The 25905-nt window shown below is 44.7% G+C and overlaps 1 protein-coding gene across 1 annotated transcript; it reads left to right on the top strand.

Annotated features, from left to right (window-relative positions):
• Positions 1–688: 688 nt before the first annotated feature.
• LOC137570901 (uncharacterized) lies at positions 689–25395 on the top strand. The gene is made up of 8 exons (XM_068279603.1): positions 689–757; positions 4659–4772; positions 9071–9215; positions 14060–14173; positions 16499–16643; positions 18430–18578; positions 22920–23059; positions 24204–25395. Exons 2-8 carry the CDS (start codon positions 4667–4669, stop codon positions 24323–24325), a joined length of 921 nt encoding a protein of 306 aa, XP_068135704.1. The 5' UTR covers positions 689–757; positions 4659–4666; the 3' UTR covers positions 24326–25395.
• The last annotated feature ends 510 nt before the right edge of the window (positions 25396–25905 follow it).

The raw sequence follows: 25905 nt of genomic DNA, 5'->3' as shown, positions 1-25905 counted from the left end.
ACTACAAGACCATCCCCACCAAAACCTTCAGGCACAGGAACACCTTCTTCCCCCATGCAATCCTCCTCCTGAACTCAAGCCCCCACCCAAATATAAGCTCCCGCCTCCCGGACTTCATCCCCAGTACTATCTCTGGGGTGCTAGCGTACTGCATCTATGTCTTACACCCTCCCTGTCCTAATGTAGTCTTCAATAGTTGCACTGTCACTTGTTTTTATGTCATATGATGATATGTTATTTGCACTATGTTATTATATCATATGTTGTTATTTGCACGATGTTTTCGTGTGTACCACAAACATTTCCAAGTATGGCACTTGCGAATAGACAATTCTGATAAAGAAATTCTGATTCTATAACTGCCCTTCTGCAGCAAAAAAAAAAGCTAATGTGACATGATTAATGTTCATATAACAGAATAGTGTTTTCACAACAAAAAGAATTCAAGAGTATCTGAGATCGTCTTGACAATGTCCTTGACTTGTGTTAGGAATTCCTAGAAGTAAATTCCCCACCCAGAGCGTGCAGTCATCATCGGAGAGCACAGAGTTCTGTTGTGTAAGCTATCCCCTTATGAGTTGTATAATCCTCCCCATTCATACCTCCCCAGCCAATCAGAATCCTAGGATGTGAGTCACACTGCTAGACTCCAAACGTGAGAGGCAGCCCTGCCTAATGTTGTGTAACTTTATTTTTTTATTTAAGACTGGTCGCAGATCTTCTGCACAGGGTTCTGAACCTGGGAAAGCAAACCACTGTGAGTACTGACTGCGCTGTTCAGTGTATACGGGATTGTACTATGGGCAGAGATGAATTGTTGTCTGAATGAAAGTGTTTTCTGGAAAGCCTCTTTTAGGCTCCCTGCACACTGCAAATCCAATTTGCGATTTCAATTCCGATTTTCGCCGGATGCTATCAAAATAAAAACGCAGAAACCACGCAGCATGCAGTACCGATTAAAAATTGGAATCGCATGTGAAAATCGATTAAAAATCAGAATGGCATGTAGTGTGCAAGAGCCCTCATGCTAAAAATTGCTATCAGCATCACAAATATGCAGTGATGCGATAGTGTTTTTTTGGTTTTTTTTAATTACTATTTACACGAAGTGCGTTTGCTACCACGATTCTCGGCGGAAGTTATAAAAATAATTATTAAATGCAGCATGTAGCTTTTTTTGCGATCAGCGTAATAACATGATTTCCGATATTTGCAAATCATTGGCGATCGCTGCAGTGAGATCACTGCCATATTCTATACATTACACTAGCCCTTTTCAAAGAAGGGCTAGCGATCGCCAGCTATTCAAAGCACTGCGGAAATTGCTCAAAGAGCTCCCTAGTGTGAATGGGCAGTGCAACTGAGCACTGAATGTATGTAATCTGAATTGCAGAGCAGATTGAGCTGCACTGATGCTTGTATTGTCTGCTGCTTATTCAGGCTCTGAATAGCTGTGCACAATTAAGAGTATTTTTAGGGTAGGAACACACTAGGCAGAATCGCATATACGTTTTCCACTACATCCACTACATACAGCGCTGCGTAATATGTTGGCGCTTTATAAATACAATAAATAAATACATGTTATGGAAATCGCGATTCTGCTTAGTGTGTTCCTACCCTTAGTATTGTATGCTGCACATGCCATTACTTAAGCCTCTTTTAGACGGGTGACTATACTGCACGTTTGCCGAGCAGTTTAGTCTCCCGTCTGCTGCCCGTAAGTGCAATTCGGGTGCAATTTAAATGCAGCAGAATTGCAGCGATTGTAACACTATGCGTGTCAAGCACTGAAACGCGGTGATGTTACTGGGTGGTGGAAAAACGCGACATGTTGAGTCTGAGCGGGACTGCAGCCGTGCTCAGATCTCGTTCTTTGGGGGGGCCCGGCTGTAGCACCTGGCCGGTGCAGGAGAGCAGCTGACAGGCAGTGACTTTACCTCTTGTCAGCTGCCCGTGTGAAAAGGCCCTAATGTCTGATGCGACTTTTCACCACTGTTGCGTGCTACGCAATATCTATAGAGTGACAGTAACCTAACTGGTTTAGGCTGCTACCTTCACAGTGACCTGTTTTGTGCAGTGCTATTCGAAGTCTATTAGCAGTTCACATAACATCAGATGCAATACATCTGATTCTGATGTTACAAGGCAACATACAGTGTGTTGCTGGAATCGCATGGTTGACATGCACAATTCATGGCTATGCCAAACGCAATACGTGTTCAATGCTGCATGCTGATGAGCACTGTTAGACTACTTTCTCACTGTTATCTATTGTGTTGCGCATCCAGTAAAATAGGATCACTGTGATTCTGATGAAAAGTTGCATCACACGTTTTAGATGCAATGCAACACATACAGTGCAGCATACAGTCCATAGACTTCTGCCTGCTCTGTAGCCAGAACCACGCATGTCGCCTGGTAACGCACTCCAGACGGAATTTGTTGTACTGCACCTCAAACGTGCCAGTGTGAAAGCACCATTCAAAATATAATTGCATTGTATTTAATGAGATTATATTGTACATTGGGACGCAAGGGATGTAGTTTGAAAGGAGCCGAAAGTATTGACCATGACATGAAGTATAATATTTTTGTATAAATATTGTATTTTGATGAGATTGCAACCGCAAGTTATATGGCCAATTGCTTAGTGTTAATAACATGTTTCTGATTCATTCTATTGTTAAAACGTGCAGTGTTTTATGAGTACCTTAAAAAGCATGTAAGCGCACAGACAATATTCTGTGTTCTTCATCAACTGTAATTATGGTAGGAGTCGGCTGTTTTCTTACATTGATTGAAAGGTCTTGTGATGACTGTTTTTGCTGCTTGTAGCAAACAGATTCCTAATAGGTGGTGTGTAAAAATAGGATCGCAATGGAGTGGAAAAATTGCATTCTACGTTAAATTGGCCAATAATCAAAAATGGATGTGTCCACGCACATCTGATACACACCTTAAATTTTGATTGGCCAATGACTTGCCAGTATTGCCACCCCCATGTAGTATGAGTGCCAACAGATTTTGAATACCTTGATCTGATCGCTCTCCTACTACATGAAGGTGGTAAAATTGGTAAATGATTGGCCAATCATAATTGGAAGTGTGTACAAGGCTTAAGTCCCAGCTGCTTGGTGGAGCCTTTTCTCTCACCCCTACTACAACACTTTGGACTGTCTTTCTGGGACTTGCTTCACTACTATACTGGGCTAAGTACCACCTCCCATCCTTATTGCTTGTGCACTTTGCACTCTCACTGTGTTAGTACAGGCATATGTTGTTCCTACCTTCACTACCTCAGACAGTTAAGGTGGCCATACATGTGTAGATTTGGTGCCAAAAGCATGCCGGATTGATGCTGCAACCAATTTCAGGCCAAAATTGGTTGCATGTATCTATCAGATGTGCTGGAAAATCTCGGGTTGACATGCTCAATTGTTGCAGGAATCGGCCTGCGGTCTATGGCGGCAAACAGATCTCCCTTCCACCAGGTTCGATCAGAGAGGAATTTCTGTTGGTGGAACGGCTGCCAAAATCGCTAGAAGTATGGTTATCTTATATGTTGGCGCTTTATAAATACAATTAATAATAATAATAAGGTTCCCATACACTGAGCCGATTATCGGCATATCGATTGCAAATTGATTGACCAATCGATCGATTTGTGGCCGATTTTGAAATCTGATGGCAAAATGTCATCAGATCGATTTTTCAATTCATTTCATACTGAAATCTATTGGAAATCTGTTCCTAGTAAAAAATGTTCCTAAACACATCAGATAGATCAGAGATCTATCTGATGATCTATCTGCTGCTAATATAACAAGTGTATGGCCTGCTTTAGAGCTGTCACTCACTATGAATTGTTTGGTCATTCATTAATTTTTGATTTGCATGTGCACTCAGCACTGTGTGCCTTGCTATTACCTAACTGTTACAGGTAGCGTCTCCATCATTTATATATGCGCTTTGTGAGTCACGCTAATAGCGCAACTCACGGAACTGCTGGTGGAAGCTACGGTAATATCGAGATGGCGCAGGACTTTTGGGTGCACCACGCTCCGCCTTAGGCCATAATGTGAATTGCGGTTATGGCGGTGCTCAGACATTAACTTCGGATGCCCAACTTACGATAAAAACAGCGTAATTTGGCAGACAGCAATAGCTGGCAGCCGAATTACGTCTTACCGCTAAGTCCATGGCGGCCTACAGGGGAATTAGTAAGTAATGCTACCGTGACTTTTGCAGGAGCGGGGTGAGCTGGTTTTTGGCTTTGCCCTGTGCCTAAATTTCCAGTAATCTTAATCACATGCACGTGGGTAACATTGTGGTGCGCTTTGTGTGCACGGTAGTATTACCGCTGTTATGTGCATCAGCCCACTAGTGTGACAAACAGGTCTGTTACTTCAGTATGCAGATAATGTCACAGTATTTTGGTGTTAGAAGAATGTGTTAAGCAAAATTTTTCTCCAAATAAGTCTTTAGTTTTATTCTTGTAGCTGGAATGTATGTATAATCTTGTTAGGACTCTACACCGCATCTGGAAACCGTGTGTGCATCTGTGTGTTGTATACAGTGTTATTATATCTCTTCAAATTGAACTGTGCAGGATCATAAACGGCACATTTTAAGAAGTATTCTCTTATTTTTGCCAGGTAGAAACATGTACGAACACAACATTTTCAAGATAGTCCTAATTTCACTCTCTGCCATCGTCTATGTGATTATGGTGGCGTTCAATGCTGGTGCTGGTTCTGGACTAATGAAAGGTAAAAGGTTTATAAAATGAGGATACTGACTTGACCTCATCACTTGTTCCACAGTGCTGTAATTCAATCACTTAACTAAGTACAGCACTCTCTGTACCTTAAAGGGTCTCTCAATCGAAAATTCCTCCATACTACATGGCCAGTTTGGAGAGAAGCCTATCTGTTCCTTTGGCATATGTAGCTGGAAAAGTGAATGTCTCACAGGAGTCAGGAAACCTGCAGAAATACGAAGAAAAGAGTAGCCATGCAGATAAAAATGGTGCTGGAGGAGTGGGTATAAAAATGGCAGCGCCACAGGAGGCAATAGCTAAGGCCGCAATTGGCGTCAAAGTTAAATGAAGGCAATTGCTAAATTTAACTCCATTGCTGCTAATTGCGGCTTTAACTATAGCCTCCTATGGCGTCAGGGAGTAGTTAGAGAGCTAAGGTTAGGTGGAGTTTGTTAAAGTTAGACCCTGGGGGTGGAGTGGTTACGGTTAGGCAGCCAGGGTGGAGAGGTTAGGGTAAGGTAGTGGGGATGGAGAGGTTAGGGTTAGGCATAGGTAGAGAAGGGTTTAGTAAGAGAGTAGGTAGAGGTGTAGTTATGCATAACCTGGTCCCAGAGATTGCATCTTCCCCCACTTCCTAGTTACCGTAGTTTGCAGCTGTCCTGCAGGCTGCAGCCAGCCAATCACCATACGGCTTCAGTCCCTGCATAGTGATTGACTGGCTGCAGGACTCCTGCAAACCAGGAAGTGGAGGAGACGAGATCCCCGGGATCATGTAATGTATAACAATGCTAAACGCCAGTTATGACATTTTGCTACTAAGAAATGTCCTAAACCATTAAATAATGTTAGTAACAAGAGGTAATTATCAGCATTACTTTGCGCCATTTTTTTTTAGTGCGCTATTTTTGTATGTACGAGTTTTCCTTGGCCAAGATAAGGAGGATAGTAGAGGTCCAAGGCAAGAAAAGAAACCATGTACTATCTTTGGCAAACTATCCTGCCAAATGGAGGACCCGAAATGTGTTTGGTTTTGTTTTGCAATGCCCCAAGAGCCAGTAAGGACTTCCCTTACAAATAATACACTGGATTCAATGAATCGCTTGTATCATTAAGGCCACCATTCCAGTATCCCCTAGTTGAGCACCCTACATCTCCAAGTAAGGTATTTAGTTTCCTCTCTAGCTGCATTTTTGCAAGGGCTATGCCAATCGGCCTTAAAAGGGAAACATTCCTTGCCAACTCCAGGTGGCTGTCAGATAGATCAGGGGTTGTGATAGTGGACAGTGTTGTGCGCAGCGAGTTGGGGGGGGGGGGGGGCGGGGTGCAGCGGAATAGCTAGCATAGTTGCCCCAGTATAGGGAATTTAGTTGCCCCAGTTTGGCTAGTATAGTTACCCCAGTATAGGTAGTATAGTGCACCAGTATAGCTAGTATAGTGCCCAGTATAGCTAGTATAGGGCCCAGTATAGCTAGTATAGTGCCCAGTTTAGCCAGTATAGTGCCCAGTATGGGTAGGTAGGCGGGGGGGCAAGAGGACAGACCTGCGGCCCAGCTGTAAACGCCCCACGGACCGGCAGTGGGCCGCGGACCGGGGGTTGGGGACCTCTAAGCTAGATCCCTGGATCAACTCTCCCAGGAATGCCCTAGTAATTCTAGCCCAGTACTCTGTATTTTAGGACTCTTTAGCATATTTTGCTATTTATGCAGGAGTGGATTGTTTGCATTGGAAGTTAGGCTTTGAAAAGCACTTTAGGACAAGCAGCCTTTGTCTCTGGAATCATAACATCCATTATATAACTTCACAGTCCGTTTACGTGAAATATTTCTAATTTCAATCTTACCAGAAATAGAACTGAAGGAACCAGAATAGCAGAAAGATGGCTATATGCATAGAAATTTAGAATATGTCTTCGTTTTCTTTTTTTGTTGTGTTTCTGATTGAATAGATTGTTACTTGCTGATCTACCCTTCATCATATATAGCTCATATCCTACATACCCCCCATATAAACCCCATCACTGGCGAGACCTCACCATGGCCAGTCAGAAAGGAAACTTTGGCAAATCAAGCCGCCCACTGCTCCTTTTGCTAACTGATGTCAAGGGTCAGTATATGGTATGGATCTATTGGATGTCACTGCCCATGATCGAGTGCAGTGATTGGCTCAATAACTGGCCGGTCTGGTGCCAGTACCTCCGCCTTATTGGTCACATGCCAAAATTTCCCCTCTGACTGGCCATAGTGATCTCTTACCAGTGATTTGGGTTTTACTGTAGCATGCCATATGATGTCATAGGGCAGGGCGGCAAGTACCACTGGTTGAATGAGGATGGGGATGCGTGGATGGGGAGGGTACTGTGTGTGCCATGAAGGTGAGAAGAAGAGGAAGGCGCCAGGTGGCTGCATGGTAGGTCCGCCCCTAACTTGTAGTGATGGCCTTGTCTAGCAGAACTCATGGAAAAGCGTGATGTGTTTGATCAGCTGATAGATTTGCAATGCTCTGATTTGCTGTGATCACATCGTGCTTTAACACGTGATCATGACTAGCAAGTCAGAGACTTGCATATCTATTACCTGACCAAACTGATCACAGGCTTTTCCATGCGATATGCTAGACATGTCCATCACTAGCTACTTGTACCAGATACAATTCTTCCCTGCAGCCATTGCTGGGGTAGTACTTTACATGTCTATTATCCCATGTCTGTAACTAGCATTTTACCTCAATGGCATTATAAACTAGTTTTTCTGCACCCTTTTGAACTTCAGGAGGGTGTGTCTGCTTCACTTCCCCTGTACAGCCCTGAGCGCTGTGCTGTATATGATACTCCGTGAACAGAGAATTGTTGTGTGAATGGCCCCATCTACATGCCAGAAGAGGAAAGCAGAAACCTTTTGTTTTTTCAGTAACCTTAAAGGGGAACTTCAGCCTAAACAAACATACTGTCATTAAGTTACATTAGTTATGTTAATTAGAATATATAGGTAATATAATCTCTTACCCACCCTGTTTTTAAAGAACAGGCAAATGTTTGTGATTCATGGGGGCTGCCATCTTTGTCATGGGGGCAGCCATCTTTTTGGTTGAAAGGAGGTGACAAGGAGCAGGAGACACAGTTCCAACTGTCCTGTGTCCTGATAAACCCCTCCCAGCTGCACACGCTAGGCTTCAGATGTCAAATTAAAAATGTAAAAAAAAAAAAATTGCACCAAAACAGCAGAACGAGAGCAACAACATCAAATATCCCAACATGCTTTGCACAGCATCAGGGGAAAAAAGCCCGGGCAGTTTTCTTCTGTGTAGCTAAAAATGAGGCTTGGATAAGAGAAACAAAGTTCTGATGTCGTGAAACTGTTTAAGAAACACCAGGCCTTTTCAGTGCTGCTGAGTCGATTTTTAGTCCGGAGGTTCACTTTAAGCTGATAGTTCAATGGGGTTCATTTATTAAAGGGGAACTTCAGCCTAAACAAACATACGGTCATGAAGCTACATTTAGTTATGTTAATTAAAATAGATCGGTAATATAATCTCTTAACCAGTCTGTTTTAAAATAATAGGCAAATGTTTGTGATTTGTGATTTTTTTTGGTTTAAAAGGAGGTGACCAGGAACATGAGACACAGTTCCAACTGTCCTATGTTCTGATCACCTCTCCCAGCTGTGAGCGCTAGGCTTCAAATCTCAAATTCAGAATTAGAAAAACGAAATGTGCACCAAAACAGCAGAAGAACAACATTAGAAATCCCATCATGCTTTGCATAGCATCAGGGGAAAAATGCCTGGGCAGTTTTCTTCTGTGCAGCTAAAAATGAGGCTTGGGTAAGAAAACCACGTTCTGATGCTGTGAAACTGTTAAAGAAACACCAAGCCTTTTCAGTGCTGCTGAGTAGATTTTTAGTCTGGAGGTTCACTTTAAGGCTATGTAAACAAACACCGTGGGTTAGTAGTAGCACACAAAGATTACGTCCGGTCCTGGCAGTGTATTGCGCGCTCTTAACCTACGCCCATTCCTTCTCTCTGCTGCGCTGTGTTCTTGTGGCACTACCGCGAAACTTAACCAGCGTAGTAGCAGACGCCCTAGTGAAGTATCGCGGTACAAAAACAATGCAGAAAAAAAGGAATGGGTGTACATAAAGAATGCAAGCTACGCTGCCAGGACTGCATATAGCGTGCACTTGCAATTATTAACCCGCGCTGTTTGTGTGCGGTAGCCTTAATAATCAGCCCCATTGTTTCACAGAGTGTTTATTTTCAAATATATTCATTTTAGTTATTTTACATTTGGAGTGTTTTTTATTCCTCAACACAGGGATATTTTTACAAAATGTGGGAAATATCTCTAGGAAGTTTGACACAGATATCACGCCATCAGGATGGACATTCATGATCTGGAATGTGATATTTGCCTGGCAGTTTCTCTGGATTGGATATGTCCTTGCCGGGTTCTGTAGGAGGTAAGTGGAAGAAGCACATGTTTGTTTCACTGTATGCATCTAGTAGTAGTTTTGCTCTAACTAGGAATAGAAATGTTCTGCACTGTGAAGTAGAAGCTGATTTTATCATTGTCTTCTGAAAAGGAGACTCCAGCAAAGTGTGACAGGCAGAACAATGGGCTGTTTGTGTTACAATAGCTCCCATTCAACCCTACTGAGCAACCACCAGTCCTGCCTTCTTCCCACCAGTGTTTCCACTGCCTAACCTGGGGGCTCACCTGACAGACCCCCTACCTGGCAGACCTGAGACCCCCCTCCCCCAAAAATGACATTAGGGGTTGATACCAAGTGCCCCCCCCCCCTGGGCCCCTCAAGCCAGCCTCTGCCCCCCCCCCCCAGGTCATCCCCACCCCCCAATTTAACTATGGTCTGGTCCCTGAGGCCCCCGTAGAGTCTTTGGCAGAGTAGCGTCTCACCTGTCCCAATGGACATGCTCCTCTGTCTGTCCAGCTGGGCGCCCAATTACCGACAATTAACACAGGCGTCTATGAGACGCCTGCTGATCGCAGCGCTGAATTGACCTGATCCGGTTGAGTGTGCTATGAGGCTGGGCTCTTTAGGACCATGTGTGTCAAAGGGCTGGCTTGACAGAATTAGAAAATTTTGGGCAGATTTATAACATACAGTGGTGTGAAAAACTATTTGCCCCCTTCCTGATTTCTTATTCTTTTGCATGTTTGTCACACTTAAATGTTTCTGCTCATCAAAAACCGTTAACTATTAGTCAAAGATAACATAATTGAACACAAAATGCAGTTTTAAATGATGGTTTTTATTATTTAGTGAGAAAAAAACCTCAAAACCTACATGGCCCTGTGTGAAAAAGAAATTGCCCCCTGAACCTAATAACTGGTTGGGCCACCCTTAGCAGCAATAATTGCAATCAAGAGTTTGCGATAACTTGCAACAAGTCTTTTACAGCACTCTGGAGGAATTTTGGCCCACTCATCTTTGCAGAATTGTTATAATTCAGCATTATTTGAGGGTTTTCTAGCATGAACCGCCTTTTTAAGGTCATGCCACAACATCTCAATAGGACCCAGGTCAGGACTTTGACTAGGCAACTCCAAAGTCTTCATTTTGTTTTTCTTCAGCCATTCAGAGGTGTATTTTCTGGTGTGTTTTTGGTCATTGTCCTGCTGCAGAACCCAAGATCGCTTCAGCTTGAGTTGACAAACAGATGGCCGGACATTCTCCTTCAGGATTTTTTGGTAGACAGTAGAATTCATGGTTCCATCTATCACAGCAAGCCTTCCAGGTCCTGAAGCAGCAAAACAACCCCAGACCATCACACTACCACCACCATATTTTACTGTTGGTATGATGTTCTTTTGCTAAAATGCTGTGTTACTTCTACGCCAGAAGTAACGGGACACGCACCTTCCAAAAAGTTCAACTTTTGTCTCATCGGTCCACAAGGTATTTTCCCAAAAGTCTTGGCAATCATTGAGATGTTTTTTAGCAAAATTGAGATGAGCCTTAATGTTCTTTTTGCTTAAAAGTGGTTTGCGCCTTGGATATCTGCCATGCAGGCCATTTTTGCCCAGTCTCTTTCTTATGGTGGAGTCGTGAACACTGACCTTAATTGAGGCAAGCCGGCCCGCAGTTCTTTAGATTTTGTCCTGGGCTCTTTTGTGGCCTCTTGGATGAGTTTTCTCTGCGCTCTTGGGGTAATTTTGGTCGGCAGGCCTCTCCTGGGAAGGTTCATCACTGTTCCATATTTTTGCCATTTGTGGATAATGGCTCTCACTGTGGTTCGCTGGAGTCCCAAAGCTTTAGAAATGGCTTTATAACCTTTACCAGACTGATAGATCTCAATTACAGTACTTTTGTTCTCATTTGTTCCTGAATTTCTTTGGATCTTGGCATGATGTCTAGCTTTTGAGGTGCTTTTAGTCTACTTCTCTGTGTCAGATAGCTCCTATTTAAGTGATTTCTTGATTGAAACAGGTGTGGCAGTAATCAGGCCTGGGGGTGACTACAGAAGTTGAACTCAGGTGTGATACACCACAGTTAAGATATTTTTTAACAAGGGGGGGCAATCACTTTTTCACACAGGGCCATGTAGATTTGGAGTTTTTTTTCCTCACTAAATAATAAAAACCATCATTTAAAACTGCATTTTGTGTTCAATTATGTTATCTTTGACTTATAGTTAACGGTTTTTGATGGGCAGAAACATTTAAGTGTGACAAACATGCAAAAGAATAAGAAATCAGGAAGGGGGCAAATAGTTTTTCACACCACTGTACACTTTATTTTGTTTCCCTTCCCCACCGGCATCAAATAATAATTCTGTATCAAAAATATCTTTGCAAGTAGCATTTTACAGGGTTAGGCTACATTCACAGTGGACATTATAATACAATACAATAACATTTGTAAAGCGCTTTTCTCCCATAGGACTCAAAGCGCATAGTTGTGTCTCAGATTAATACAGGGTTGCAGGCTGGGTTGTGTTACAGAGGAGATAGTCAGATGTTCATGAATGCCAAACTGAAGAGGTAGATTTTCAGTTTAGACTTAAATGCTTCCAGGGATGGAGCTGTCCTGATTGGGTGTGGCAGGGAGTTCCAAAGTGTAGGGGCAGCATGACAAAAGGCTCTATCTCCAAAGGTTTTGAGGTGGACTCTGGGGGTGACCATGGTGTTGCGTCCTTTTGATCTAAGATTGTGGGGGGTGTGATGCAGTTGCAACAAGTCCTTCAGGTATCGAGGGCCCATATTGTGCAAGGATTTGAATGTCAGTAAGCCAATCTTAAACAGAATTCTCCATTTTATCGGTAGCCAGTGGAGTGAGCTCAGGGTTGGTGTTATGTGGCAATGGCGGGGTTGGCTCGTTAACAGCCTTGCGGCGGCATTCTGTACTAATTGCAGGCGGCGTAAGTCTTTCTTATGCAGGCCTGTGTAGAGGGCGTTGCAGTAGTCTAACCTTGATGTGACGAAGGCATGGACTAGGGTTGGAAGATCCTCTGAAGGAATTACCGTAGGTGTTTAATCTTTGCAATATTCCTTAGATGAAACAAGGAATGTTTCACAACAGCTGAGATTTGATTCCTGAAGCTTAATTTCCTATCAATCAGTACTCCCAGGCTGCACACACAGTCTGAGTTTTTCAGGTCTGAGCTCCCTATCCTTAGCGGTGTTGGTTGAGAGTGAGACTGGGGCTGCTTTGCTGTTGAGCCCTGGCCCTCGATAACAAGTACCTCAGTTTTGTCAGCATTAAGTTTTAGCCAATTCATATTCATCCACTCCTGAAGCTCAGCTAAGCATGAGTTTATTTGTGGAGTAGGGTCTGTGATGCCAGGTTTGAATGACAAATATAGCTGGGTGTCATCAGCATAGCAATGATATGTCAGGCCATGTTTTTGTATGATTTCTCCAAGCAGGGCCGGCCCTAGACTTTTTGCCGCCTGAGGCAAATTTTTTAAAAATTGTCACCGCCGCCCCCCCCCCCCCCCCCACAGTGGACAAACAGGACACAGGAGAGGAGAAAGAGATTGAGGAGTAGACAGGGCCGGCCCGCTCATGAGGCGGGGTGAAACTTTTGCCTCAGGCGGCAAATTTCCAGGGGCGGCACCCGCCCATCCGTGGGTGCGGGGAGCCGGCCCGTCGAGCTGGAGGGGTAGCTGGCAGGACGGGGGTATTGGGCCAGCGGCGGGGAGGGGGGTCGGACCCCCCCCTCCCTCGCCTGGGTCCCCCGTCCTCCGCTCCCCTCCAGCCTAAATAGAAGCAGCCGTATGTGTAAGAGGCACGGGCGGGGAGGACACTCACCTCTTCCCAGCGTGCGCTCCACTGACGTCACTTCCTGCAGCGTCCTGCAGGAAGTGATGTCAGTGGAGCGCACGCTGGAGCGAGGAGGAGGTGAGTGTCTCCCCGCCCGTGCCTCTTACACATACGGCTGCTTCTATTTAGGCTGGAGGGGAGCAGAGGACGGGAGACCCAGGCGAGGGAGGGAGGGGGGGGGGGTCCGACCCCCCTCCCCACCGCTGGCCCAATACCCCCGTCCTGCCAGCTACCCCTCCAGCTCGACGGGCCGGCTCCCCGCACCCACGGACGGGCGGGTGCCGCCCCTGGAAATTTGCCGCCTGAGGCAAAAGTTTCACCCCGCCTCATGAGCGGGCCGGCCCTGTCTCCAAGTGGCAGCATGTATATGGTGAAAAGTAAAGGGGATAATATTGCGCCCTGAGGTACACCGTATTTTAGTGGTACAGGGTTGGAGAGGAAGGGCCCTAAGGCTACCCTTTGTGTTCTGCCAGCCAGGAAGGAGTTGAACCACTGGAGAACAATGCCATCTATGCCACAGTACTCTTGTAGCCTGTTGAGCAAGATTCCATGACTGTGTCAAAAGCCGTTCAAAAGCATTGCGTTCCCTGTGACAGCAGGCACGCAAGGTAAAGGATGGGGAAAGCAGCGATGTACGTTATCTGCACGTTGCCTTGCATACAGTAGGCTGCACTGTTACTGTTAACATGTTTTGCAGTAACGCACTGCATGCAAGGCATCAGGATGCTACCATGACGTACCAGCTGCACTGTGAACATCATGTAGGTGCTGCATTGCAGTGCGGCAAGCTGTATTACAAAGCGACCATTATGCCGCACTGCAATGCACCAGTGTGAACATGGGCTAAAGCCAGCATACACGTCAGTGCTGCCTGGAGGCTCCTCCTACCTGCTGAAGGCTGCATGTGTACACCAGCCTTTTGTTTCCCTGAGTGTTTTATGGAAAGGGGCGTAGTCAGGTAGGCATTGTTACAGATTATACATCCATTGTTGTTAATACTTGTATTTCCCTTCTCTGCAGGAGTGATCTGGGTTGGATGTACTTAAAACCAAATGTGTTTCCAGTCTCTTTTTACATTGTATGGATGCTGAATAATGTGTGTAACATTGGATGGCTCTTCCTGTGGGACAGAGAGTAAGTAACTGAATCACTGTAATTCATATTGCCACACTTACATTAAAAAAGGTCCTTTTTTGCGGATTGGAACGGATACTGTACAAACTGAACGGATTCAATGATGGAACCGTTCACATCCGTCCATTCGAACGGATCCATTTCGTATGTTCCGCTGAACGGACCGTAAGTTTCCTGCTGCATCAATTTTTATGGTCCGCTGGGCCCAGAGCAACGAAAGATGAAGCCCTGCATTGGGGGCAATGAGAAAACGGAACGTTTCTTCACACTAGTGAAGTAGTCACTAGTGTGAAGAAACGCACAGTAGTCACCGACGCCTGCACAGCAGTCACCAACCCTCCCGACCAGGAAGTAACTTCAGAGGTTCGGTACAGTGTAACAGAGGGCACCGGAGAAGAATGGGGAGAGCAGTGGGCATAAGGAGAGCCCACTACACATCTACACATGCCCCACCCCCCCCCGTTTTTGAAATTTCGGGGGGGTCTGAGGTATGATTTAAAGTAAATGGCTGGATGAATGAGCCATTGCAAAGTGTGATATTTGTGTGGAAAGTATATAAAGTATATCATATTTCTGGAAATTATATTTCCGAAAATTTTCTATAAAGCATGCACAGATTATTACAAGGCCAGATGCCCCTCACTGGGCAATACTCATGAAAACCCCTTTCTGTAAATGTTATTAGGTGTTGGGTCTTGACAGGTCAAAATATTGTCTTGGAAATCCAGAAGATAAAGGCAATCAGCAATACAGACAAAATCTATAACCATTACAGCTTAACCTCCTGAGCGGTATGGACGAGCTCAGCTCGTCCATCACCGCCGGAGGCTGCCGCTCAGGCCCTGCTGGGCCGATTTTCTTCAAATAAAAAGCAGCACACGCAGCCGGCACTTTGCCAGCCGCGTGTGCTGCCTGATCGCCGCCGCTCTGCGGCGATCCGCCGCGAGCAGCGGCGAAAGAGGGTCCCCCCAGCCGCCTGAGCCCAGCGTAGCCGGAACAAAAAGTTCCGGCCAGCGCTAAGGGCTGGATCGGAGGTGGCTGACGTCAGGACGTCGGCTGACGTCCATGACGTCACTCCGCTCGTCGCTATGGCGACGATCTAAGCAAAACAAGGAAGGCCGCTCATTGCGGCCTTCCTTGTTTATTCTGGGCGCCGGAGGCGATCGGAAGAACGCCTCCGGAGCGCCCTCTAGTGGGCTTTCATGCAGCCAACTTTCAGTTGGCTGCATGAAATAGTTTTTTTTTAATTAAAAAAAAACCCTCCCGCAGCCTCCCTGGCGATCTCAATAGAACGCCGGGGAGGTTAATGAACACATTGATAGCATCTCCCGTATCATAGTTTTGTTATTCTGGCCTGCCTTGCCTATGCCTAAAAATGGCCTTGGTAGCAACCAGTCAGGTTTCACATTTGTGTGTGGACTGGAGTTGAGGAATTGTAATCGTTATAGCTTTCTCCACTTTCCACTTCACACCAATAAGCAGTTCACATGATTAGCCCAATTTAAAGCTACATACAATTTGCCTTAAAGTTGCATGCTATTCTTTAAGTTGTTATCGGTGTGCTTTAGGCCCCTTTTAAATGTTGCGTTACCCTCTGCTGCCGCAAAAGCAATGAAAGTCTTTGGAGATTTTCACACGTATTGCGGTCAGTTGTGGTTTGCCGGAAGTATCCAAGCAAACACAAGGGCAGCAGCCTGTTACTGCAAGCACCGTGCTTAACACATGACGCTTGGGGTAATGGAAGTCTATGGGCGATACGTGGTGTAAACTTCGAAGCTTCACAGAAATCTTGCTCGGACCGATGGCAATCCCACTGACTCACTTCCTGCCCAGCAGGGAGTACGTCACTGAGCAGGGGCGGCACTATGCATATGACCCTACAGTGCACTCTGCCACAGGGTCATATGAGTGAGGTTTTTTGCATTATGCGGCAGGAGCATTGCACTGCAATGTAAAAAAAAAAGTTTAAAACCAGCCTTAAAGGGAGCCTAAACTGAGGATATGGATTTAAAATAATACCAGTTGCCTGACTCTCCTGCTGATCCTGCGTCTCTAATACTTTCAGCCACAGCCCCTCAACAAGCATGCAGATAAGGTGCTCTGACTCAAGTCAGATTGGATTAGCTGCATGCTTGTTACAGGTGTGCGATTCAGTCACTACGGCTGCCAAAGAGATCAGCAGGACTTCCAGGCAACTGGTATTTTTTAAAAGGAAACCGCCATATCCTGCTCAGTTTAGGTTCCCTTTAACCTCAGTAACCATGGTCTTGTAGAAGAATGCAGTGTGTGTTTTGGACATTTTATTGTAATGTTCATTTTTTTCAGCTTGCTGATTCCTGCACTGGTGTTTCTAGGAGTCATTGCCTTAACCAATCACATAGTGCTGTTTATTTTGCATCGAGCTCTGTATCTTAATGGAGAATGGTTTTACAGACAGCGAAAGGTGGATCTATGGCTAATTCGAGTTTTAGTAAGTCCCAGTATTTAAAATAAATAAAATGAATGCTACTATTAACAAATTAATAATGTGTAGCTAATGACAAACTGTACCTTCTGGGGCATACGTATATTCACAGCATTTGTACTTTGGGTGCAGGGAGAAGCCGATAAGACAGCTCTCCCTGTGCAAGGTAATCTAGTAATATAACAAATATATTCCCCCACTGATTACCTAATTTGTCCTTTATTACACATAATTTGGGGTCCTGCTGTTGCCAGCACCTTACAATGATTTTGGAGCAATTCCCCCTGCGCCCTATACCTGCAGTCAACATTAGGGTTGCTGGTGGTGACCGAATCAGGTGCCGATTGTCGCGAAGCAGGTGATAAAAGCAGCTGACTTGTGTCTGTCCTCTTTTGGATCTTCAGCTTTTTTTGACAAATGGGGCACCTTATTTGGAGCAATGACGCCAAGATGGGATGGGGATTTCATTCATCTATACTAGGAACAGGATTGAGCGGATCTTGTTTTTTGAAAGAAAGTAATGAATGCTCTACTAGGAGCTGCTGTCCACTGCAAACAGTGAGGCAAATAGGAAGGGGGCTTTAGCACTGATCACATGCAGTTCTGAGGACCTCCCAGCCAGGTATGAAATCATAGCCTAGCTGATAGGATGGTGTTGGTCCCTATCAGTTTCTGGTGCTAATTATACTGGTTTCTGATGCTGGAATCGAGATAATTAAAAATGGGTACCATATGCTGAATTTATTACATTCTACTATATGTCATTACAGGTTCCTCTTTCATAATCGCCATGTGTAGCGCAAACCCATTCTACTAGCATCCATCCATTCAGGGCACGGTCATCTCCAAGAAGCCCAGTTAAACAGACACAAACACATACAATGTGTGCACAGTTGACTATGTATGATTTCATTGGATATAATTCAATTGGCCACATGTTCCGCAGCAGTAAAATGCCACTGACCTGAGTTAGGATGCCTCACAGCTCCGTTGTGTAACTTTATTTTTTTTCTTCCCTTCTTTTATTGCAATACAAAAGTCCAGCCAGTAGCCGTCTAGGGAACTTGCCAACTGGTGCTTGACAATGCACTGATAAGCCCTGTGCATGTGTTATAAAAGCAATCACTTAGTAATAAGGTGTACCTGATATGACCTATCTCATGATCGGATAAATCTGTGCATATTCGGTACCAATACAACTTTGCAGTGTCCCCTTTTGTCTGTCTACACTGTAAGGGCAAAAGATTTTTTTCTGCATTCAAATGGACTACAGCATAATTCTCCCTGAAAACAAATTGGAGGTCTTAAAACGTGTGTGCAGCTGTGAAAACAACCTTCACATGTGACTATTAAGACGTTCAAAAGGTCATTGTTACTTTGTATGGGAGCTTTATACACAGGGCAGCAGCAGATGTTAGTAAGTTCAATCTAACCGCCTAGATTTTAACCACAATAATTATAAAAAAAGATAACTTTGCTGAACCATTATGGTTAACCGTCATCTTGGATGAGGTATTTGCTGTATTTCCCTATTACAGTCATCTATAGCTTGTCATTGGTGGTTCATCATAATTTGCCTTTGGAACAGAAGCAGCCAGGCCTCTACTGTGCAGCCTACAAAATGGCTAATACCAACTGTATGACCCTATCGGAAACCTATTCATTCACGTGAAGACAATTATCAGTTATTAGTACTGAATGTTCATTCCAATTTTGTCTTAAAAGAAGTTATATTATTTGTAAATTAAATGAATGTAGCCTGATGCAGATGTTTGGTGTTCCCTCCCCCTAGGCTCACAATGGCATTGCAGTGTATGCAACATGGACTACAATAGCATGTCTACTGAACTTTGCTGTGGCCTTGACCTACAATGGCAACATTCCCAACAGTACATCCAGCACCGTGTGTCTGTCCATCCTGGCTTTCGAGGTGGTGTTATGGTATGTAATACAATTAGGTTGTTCTTTAAGGATTTTTTTTTCTTTGTTTATTAGCAATTTTATGGAGATGTTTTAAATATAGAGGCTTTCAACCTAAAAGGCAAAGTAATGCTGATTATATCCAGAAAAGTCTGTCACAAAAGAAGTTTGTAAATTTGAGTTTGTGTCTCAGATCTGCCCACCTGCAGGTTTCAGAATACATGGACCCAAGCCCTGCTAGTGGCATTTTAAGAAAATTGGAAGCGTATTGTAGTTGGATACTGTGCTGTCTACCCCCAAACCAGCTAGTTGTATGTAACCTCACTCTCACTTTGTAAAGTCTACAGATTTCTAGGTAAGGGCGACGGTTGGTGCTGCTAGTAAAAAAAATATTGGTAATTCACATTACCAATATTTTTCTATGCACTTACCCAGCACCCATTCTCACTTGAACTCCCCCCTCCTAGTGCCTAAAACTAAACACCCCTACCTAATGCCTAACACTATTCCCCCTTTCATGTGTCTAAAACTAAACACCCTTCTCATCCTAATTCCTAACAGTAACCTTACGTCGTCGTGCCTAACAGTAATCCCACCTGCTAGCGACAAACACTAACCCCCCCCCCCCCCACACACACACACACACTCCTAATGCCTAAACCAACCCTACCTCACAGTGCCTAACACTAAATCTCCACCTAATGCCTATCACTAACCCCATCTACTACAGCCCAACACTAACCCCCCACCTAATGCCTAAAGGTGCGTACACACGCACTACAGCAGCCAACGACGGGTCCATCTGCACCTCCCGCTGGGCGGGTTTTCAGCAGACTGTAGCGCGTGTATGCACTGTCGGCGGACTGATGAGGCTGTTTCTGAACAATCCGCCCGGCGAATCGTTCAGGAACAGCCTTATCAGTCCGCCGACAGTGCGTACACACGCACTACAGTCTGCTGAAAGTCCACCCAGCGGTAGGGTCCGACGGACCCGTCGTTTGCTTCTGTAGTGCGTGTGTATGCACCTTAACACTAACCCCACATCCTAGTGCCTAACAATAACCCCCTTCATGTGCCTAAAACTAACCACTTCCTCTAAATACCTAACACTAACCATGGCGCCCAATTGACTGTTATTCTTCCAACCTTTGTACTGCATTAGGTGATACAAAGATGGCAGTTGTGGCAGTGCGATCAATGTTAGGACAGGTGCGCCCCGAGCGGCTTTTTGGCCGGTTTTGCTGCTAGGGTAATGTATTTCAATGGGATGGTTCACACCAGAGCGGGAGGCGTTTTGCAGAAACACATACTCCCGGGCTGAGGCATTTTTTGGATTGCGGAGGCGTTTCTGCCTCCATTGTTAAGTATAGGAAAAACACAAACCGCAAACGGCAGATCAGAGCGGTTTGCCAGGTGGTTTTGTTACAGAAGCTGTTCAGTAACAGCTTTACTGTAAAAATATATGAAATATGGTTCACTGAAATCCGCAGCAGCAATCCGCAAAACGCCTCATAAAAATAAAAAAAAGCGGTTCAAAATCTGCTAGCATTTTGCGGATCTGCTAGCGGGTTTTGGTGTGCCCCAGGCCTAAGTCAAGATTTCTGTTGAAGTCTTGTCTGATATGTAAATATGCAACATGTGAAGTTCAGATAAATCATTAATATTGAGTAGATATTGTATGTCTACCTGTCATACCCATAATTTGCATCTAAAATACTATGCATGCAGAGGTGAAGGGGCACAATGCAATCATCTAGATGTGATTCCTGGACCTGTAGAACGTATAGAGAAGAAAATATGTCAATGCTGGATATTAAAGCAACCTCAGAGGATGCCTGTACACCAGGGGAGGACTGGCCAGGGGGGAAGGGGGGAGATTTCCCCCCAGGCTGCCTCTCATTTAATGATTTAGGGCTGGCTGATCCACCAACCACTTCAATCATTATTATCCAATCGGATGAAAATCTGTGCCGCCACAAGCATGCTCAATCAACAATTTGACTTATTTCGGGTGGAAAGTAGTTCAATCTGAGATGCTGGGAAATCTTGGGCCGATGTGGTTGTGAAATGCGATAATAAACTATGAACGCGATGGAAACCATGGCCGTTGTCCCTCAAAATGTATTATGTGCCCCACGGTGCCTGTGCAACTATACTTTACCTGTTATGCTGTCCCTCTAGTATTCTTGAAGTTTTTCTGCATTGGCGACCACATGACTATCGGTATATAGCATGTGGGGCGCGTGTGACGTCATTTGGGCTGGGGCTGCCGTGCAACTGGGCCTCTAGTTTGTATTTTACGGCCTCCAGGCCAAAAGGTCCCAGTCCTCCCCTGCTGTACACACACTAGAGTTTTGTCCTAGAAGGTCCTGTAGGGATGCCTTGGATGAGTTTAATCGTTTGTGTATAAGACACTATGCTGGGAATACACCATACAATTTTCTGTTAGATTCTTCTGTTAGAATCTTCTGTTAGATTCTTCTGTTAGAATGCATAATTAGATTATTTTCTGTAGAGAATGGTCATTATCCCTGGTGCATTGTCTTCTGTTTTATCTCCTGCTGAGTAGAACCCTGCCTTAGTGATTCCTATGCTGGTGATGATCAACAGCATTAGCTCAGTTTCTGTTACTGCACTCTTAAAAAGAACCTGTACTGAGTAAAAATATTTAAAATAAACACATGAGGTAACTTCAAATGAACATTACATAGTTACCTTGCCATCAGTTCCTTTCAGAAGCTCACCATTTTCTTCTGACAATAATCACTACCAGTTCTGACAATATTTTGTCAGATCTGAAATATATCAGTTGCTGTCAATAAAATATCAGTTGCTGTCAGTTATAGCTGAGAGGAAAACTGATGTACCAGGTAATGTCTATGTTTCCCTATGGCTCAAGTGGACGATGTTACAGTTTAACTGTGTGCTGACCAGAAAGCTGTTATGGGGTAACGGCCATTTTCAAAATGGAGGACAGAAAATTCCCTTGATCACAGTGAACAAACAGGACGCGGGACAGGAGAAAGAGACTGAGGAGTAGACTACATGGAAGGTAAGTATGACTTGTGTATGCTTATTTTGACTTTTAATTTTCAGTTCAGGTTTTCTTTAAAGAGGAGTTGTACTGAAATTAACGTAACAAATTGCATATTTTTTTTTACAAAATTCATGCATAAATTATTTAGTCAGTGTTTGGCCATTGTAAAATCTGTCCTCACCCTTTCTTCTCCCTAATTTACCGTCTGAAATCTATCATGGGTGTTCACATGTTTAGTGCTGTCAGGTGCATCGCTGGGGAATGTTTGTTTACTCAGTGTTCCAGAATCAGTAGAAATACCACCTGGTCTCCCAGAATGCTGTGAGAGGAAAAGTCCACATACTGTATTTTTTGGACTATAAGACTCATTTTTCTCCCCCAAAAGTGGGGAAAGAAAAGTCACTGTTTTATACTCCAAATGCAGGGAGTTCCTGACTTGTGAACGCCTGCCAATACAAACCTCCAACCAGCTGCAATGTCGGGGACTCCCTGTACTGTGCCCATGTAGAGGAGGACACAGGGGGACACAAAGGGGCATAGAGGAGGACACAAGGGGGACACAAAGGGGCATGGAGGAATACACAAGGAGGATAGAGGTGGAGACATGGGGGACAGAGGAGGACACAAGAGGTATGAGGGGACATGTGGTACAAAGGGGGCATAATCCACAAGATGCCCCTTCACCATGGACGCCCCAGGTTTAGCATTTTTTTTTTCCTATAGTTGTTGCCCTCTAAATCTAGGTGCGTCTTATGGTCAGGAGCATCTTATAGTCCGAAAAATAGGGCATATAAACAGCCTAGGCTTAACATCACTGGGAGGGCATATATATATATATATATAGTCCCCGGTTTACGAACGCCCGCCTTACGAACGATCCGCCGATACGAACGGCCACCTGCCCGCCGCGATGATGTCACGCAACTGGGGACTACCTCGTCTGCTGCTGTTTTTAAAGCAGAGTAGGCGCAGCGGAAGGCAGATAGGGGACATCTCACCTGTTCCACGGTGGTAGAAGGTTCCAGCGTGCTGCCCAGAAGCTGCGTGGCCCGTCCTCTCTCTTCGTTCACTGTCCCCCCGGCAGCTTCACATGCGTCGCATAATGACACAATCAGGAAAAACGCCCCCTAGTGGCGGCGCCTCCTGATGCGTCATTATTATAGTGTTTCTAAAGCTGGAACCAAGATAATTAACATATTATCCTGAATAATTTACTACATTATACTATACGTCTTTACAGTGCATCTTTAACTGTATGCATCAGCTAAGGTGTAATGGTTTGATAGCATTATTGCAATCAATAATCATGTGATCTGTCTTTGTAGGTTTATTCTGGAAAACTTTGTACTTGACAAGTATGTCCGCTATACATTGACTGTGTATCCCGTGGTTATCGTGGCTTTATCTGGAGCTTTAGACAAGAATTATAAGGACTCTTCTCCCGACAACAATAACATTTTTATCGGTAAGTCTAGTTAATGTTCTTTACAAACAGGAAATCCATGCTGATCCTTGCACGTGTGGATCTTTATGAGGCTTCTTTAGGTCCAGAATGATAATTTGGGGTTTTCATATTTTTGTGTCCTTTTCCTTTCTTTCTTGTAATATGTACTACAGTATAATCTCGTTATAATAAACTTGGGTATAGTAAACTATCTCTCCAGGTCCCTGACCGGCCAATCTCCATTATGAATCTATGGAAGCAACGATTGGTATAGTAAACTCTCATATAATAAAACTTCTGTTATAGTAAACATGCTTTTTGGCCCCTACGTAAACAAGGGGGGGTTGTATACATCATATGTCAGTGTGAGACCCATGGTTGGCTGCTCTCTTCAGGCTGGCTGCAAGTGAGTTGATGCCTGATAACATTTGTAAGACAAGAAGAATGGCCCCGGCGCTGGATATACAGCACTGTACAAATAAGCAGCCTGGGAAAGATGAGGAATAATGTGAACATAAACAAGAGGATGCAGCATTACCACTTCTACTTTGCAATCACCGATAAAAGTATCGTCACAGTCCTCCCATGGGATTGTATGCACTCCCGGGTATCTCTTCCCTTGTTAGCGATGACATTCCTGGAAGCGTGTGGAGCACAGTACAGACTATTTTCACTTGTTGTGCAGATCAGAGCAGGTCTACTCACTGCAAATCTAAGGAGAGTGGAGAGGAGAGTGCTAAGTCCAGCCAGCGGTGGTAACCGAGCCGCTCCCATTACAGATGTGAGTGGCTTATTATGATTGTCTGAATTTTGAAGAGAGGCTTCATGATTGGCTCAAGTGTAAACAGAAAGTTTTGCAGGACACATGCTGCAAGTCCCACCCACAGAGGTATCAGAGCCACTTACAGGAAGCGAGTGGCTGCCTCTAGTCCACTAAATTTGCAAGTGCTTGTACTGTACCTCCATTGGGAGGACAGAGTTGGTCCTTTGCAGCAAAGAATGTACCAAGGCATGCTGGGCCATTTCTAGGACAATTTCTGATATAGTAAAGCACTTTTCCTGGTCCCTTGGAGTTTACTATAACAGTATTATACTGTATAGCATTTTATTAATCATATTTTGTGGGTCTTGACTCTATTCAGCAGCCTTTTCTTTTCCTTTACAGCTGTGCTGTTGGCTGTGGGATGTGTTATGTTCGCTGTACGTCTTGGGCTAGTTATATGGAGACATATCAAGCAGCCATTATACACCAGATCCTCAAGCAAGACCTCTTTCCCTCTGTCCTAAGAAGAGCACATGAATGGAATCTTCATCAATGCCTCCGATGATATTGTAGAGATCTGGGGCCAGCATACAATGGACCAAATGTTTTGTTCGCCTTGTCACAGGCCCTGCTGCTGAGTTACAATCTTGTCACGAGGCGTGACTTGGGACTGAACAGGCAGCTGGCGGTTGCTGAAGATTAATGAATTATTGCTGCAAGCATCTTCCGTTATTATTCTGTAAAAACTACGATTTATTTTTCAATTAAACTTTTTTCATACAAAAATAATTTAAAATAATAATTTAAATTCTGTCCTAATAGATGCAGCTTAAAAAGAGCCTGAACTTAAGCTTTAAAGGGAACCTGAAGGGAGAAGCATATGGAGGCTGCAATATTTATTTACTTTTAAACAATACCAGTTGCCTGGCAGCCCTGCTGATCTATTTTCCTGCAGTAGTGTCTGAATAAAACCAGACACAAGCATGCAGCTAATCAGGTGTTTCTAACATTGTCAGATCTGACAAGATCTGCTGCCTGCTTGTTCAGGGTCTGTGGCTAAAAGTATTAAAGGCAGAGGATCAGCAAGATAGCCAGGCAACTGGGATTGCTTACAAGGAAATAAATATGGCAGCCTCCATATCCTGCTCACTTCAGGTTACCTTTAAAGGGACCTGATAGTGAGAAACAGATAAGGCAAATCCAAGCCATTAACTTGGTAGCACGGTGCTTGACCTGGATGCTGGCTCCACCCCTCTCCACCTACATTGTAATGGAGAAGGATGAGGATGGAGGTGGTAATTATGGGCAGTTCAAGCTTTGTGCGACCACACTGATGGTTGGATTTGCATGGAGCTTAAAAGCATGGGACACCACACAGGCGTAACTACCATGTATGAGTTCCTCTAGAAAAGAAAGGGGGCCTTCTAAGTCCATAGAAACCCCCCCGTCCCCAAGGGACCAGGCAGGCAGCTGGTAAATAAACATCCCAGCCACCCCCTCCTACAATGCATATTTTCCTGCTTCCAGCACTACGGATCTCCGGGCATCACAGCAGCAGCACTCTCTGCTGCCCTTCGCCATGCTCCTGATCACATGACTCGCATCGGTCACATGATATGGAGTCGGTGAATGGCAGCAGAGAGAGTGTGCTGTGATGCACAGAGGAGATCCGCGGCGCTGGCACATGTAGTGGGTGTTATATTACCTGCTTCTAGTGCTGTGGGTCTCCGCCATGCATCACAGCACACTCTCTGCTGCCATTCCCTGGCGGTTCCCAGTCACATGACCAATGCGAGTCATGTGGTCTGGAGCTTGGCAAAGGGCAGCAGGGAGTGCTGATGCTGTGATGTGCGGCCCTGGAAGGAAGTAAATATAACGCTCCCTGCGCTTCGCTGCATATGGATGGGAGGAGGCCCCCCTGCAATCGTTGGGGCTATTGTTACGTCCATGACAATGCAGATCTGGCAGCACACAACACTGACTGAACGCACAGTTGTGTTTTCTCATTGCCCCCAATGCAGCGCTTCATCTTCCGTTTCCGTTCCGCTGGGCTCAAAAATTGCTTCAGAACCAAAGTTGTGGTCCGTTCAATGGATCGTGCAGA

The sequence above is a fragment of the Hyperolius riggenbachi genome, chromosome 4 (assembly GCF_040937935.1).
Source record: "Hyperolius riggenbachi isolate aHypRig1 chromosome 4, aHypRig1.pri, whole genome shotgun sequence".
Classification (NCBI taxonomy): domain Eukaryota; kingdom Metazoa; phylum Chordata; class Amphibia; order Anura; family Hyperoliidae; genus Hyperolius; species Hyperolius riggenbachi.
This window is presented reverse-complemented; position numbering and strand designations above follow the sequence as displayed.

What these genes read in the sequence shown, in the direction of transcription:
- LOC137570901 (XM_068279603.1), top strand. Translation starts at nt 4,667, where the DNA reads ATGTACGAACACAACATTTTCAAGATAGTCCTAATTTCACTCTCTGCC. An exon ending in TATGGCTAATTCGAGTTTTA is followed by an intron (nt 16,644 to 18,429) that starts GTAAGTCCCAGT and finishes CCCTCCCCCTAG; the next exon opens with GCTCACAATGGCATTGCAGT. An exon ending in CAACAATAACATTTTTATCG is followed by an intron (nt 23,060 to 24,203) that starts GTAAGTCTAGTT and finishes TTTCCTTTACAG; the next exon opens with CTGTGCTGTTGGCTGTGGGA.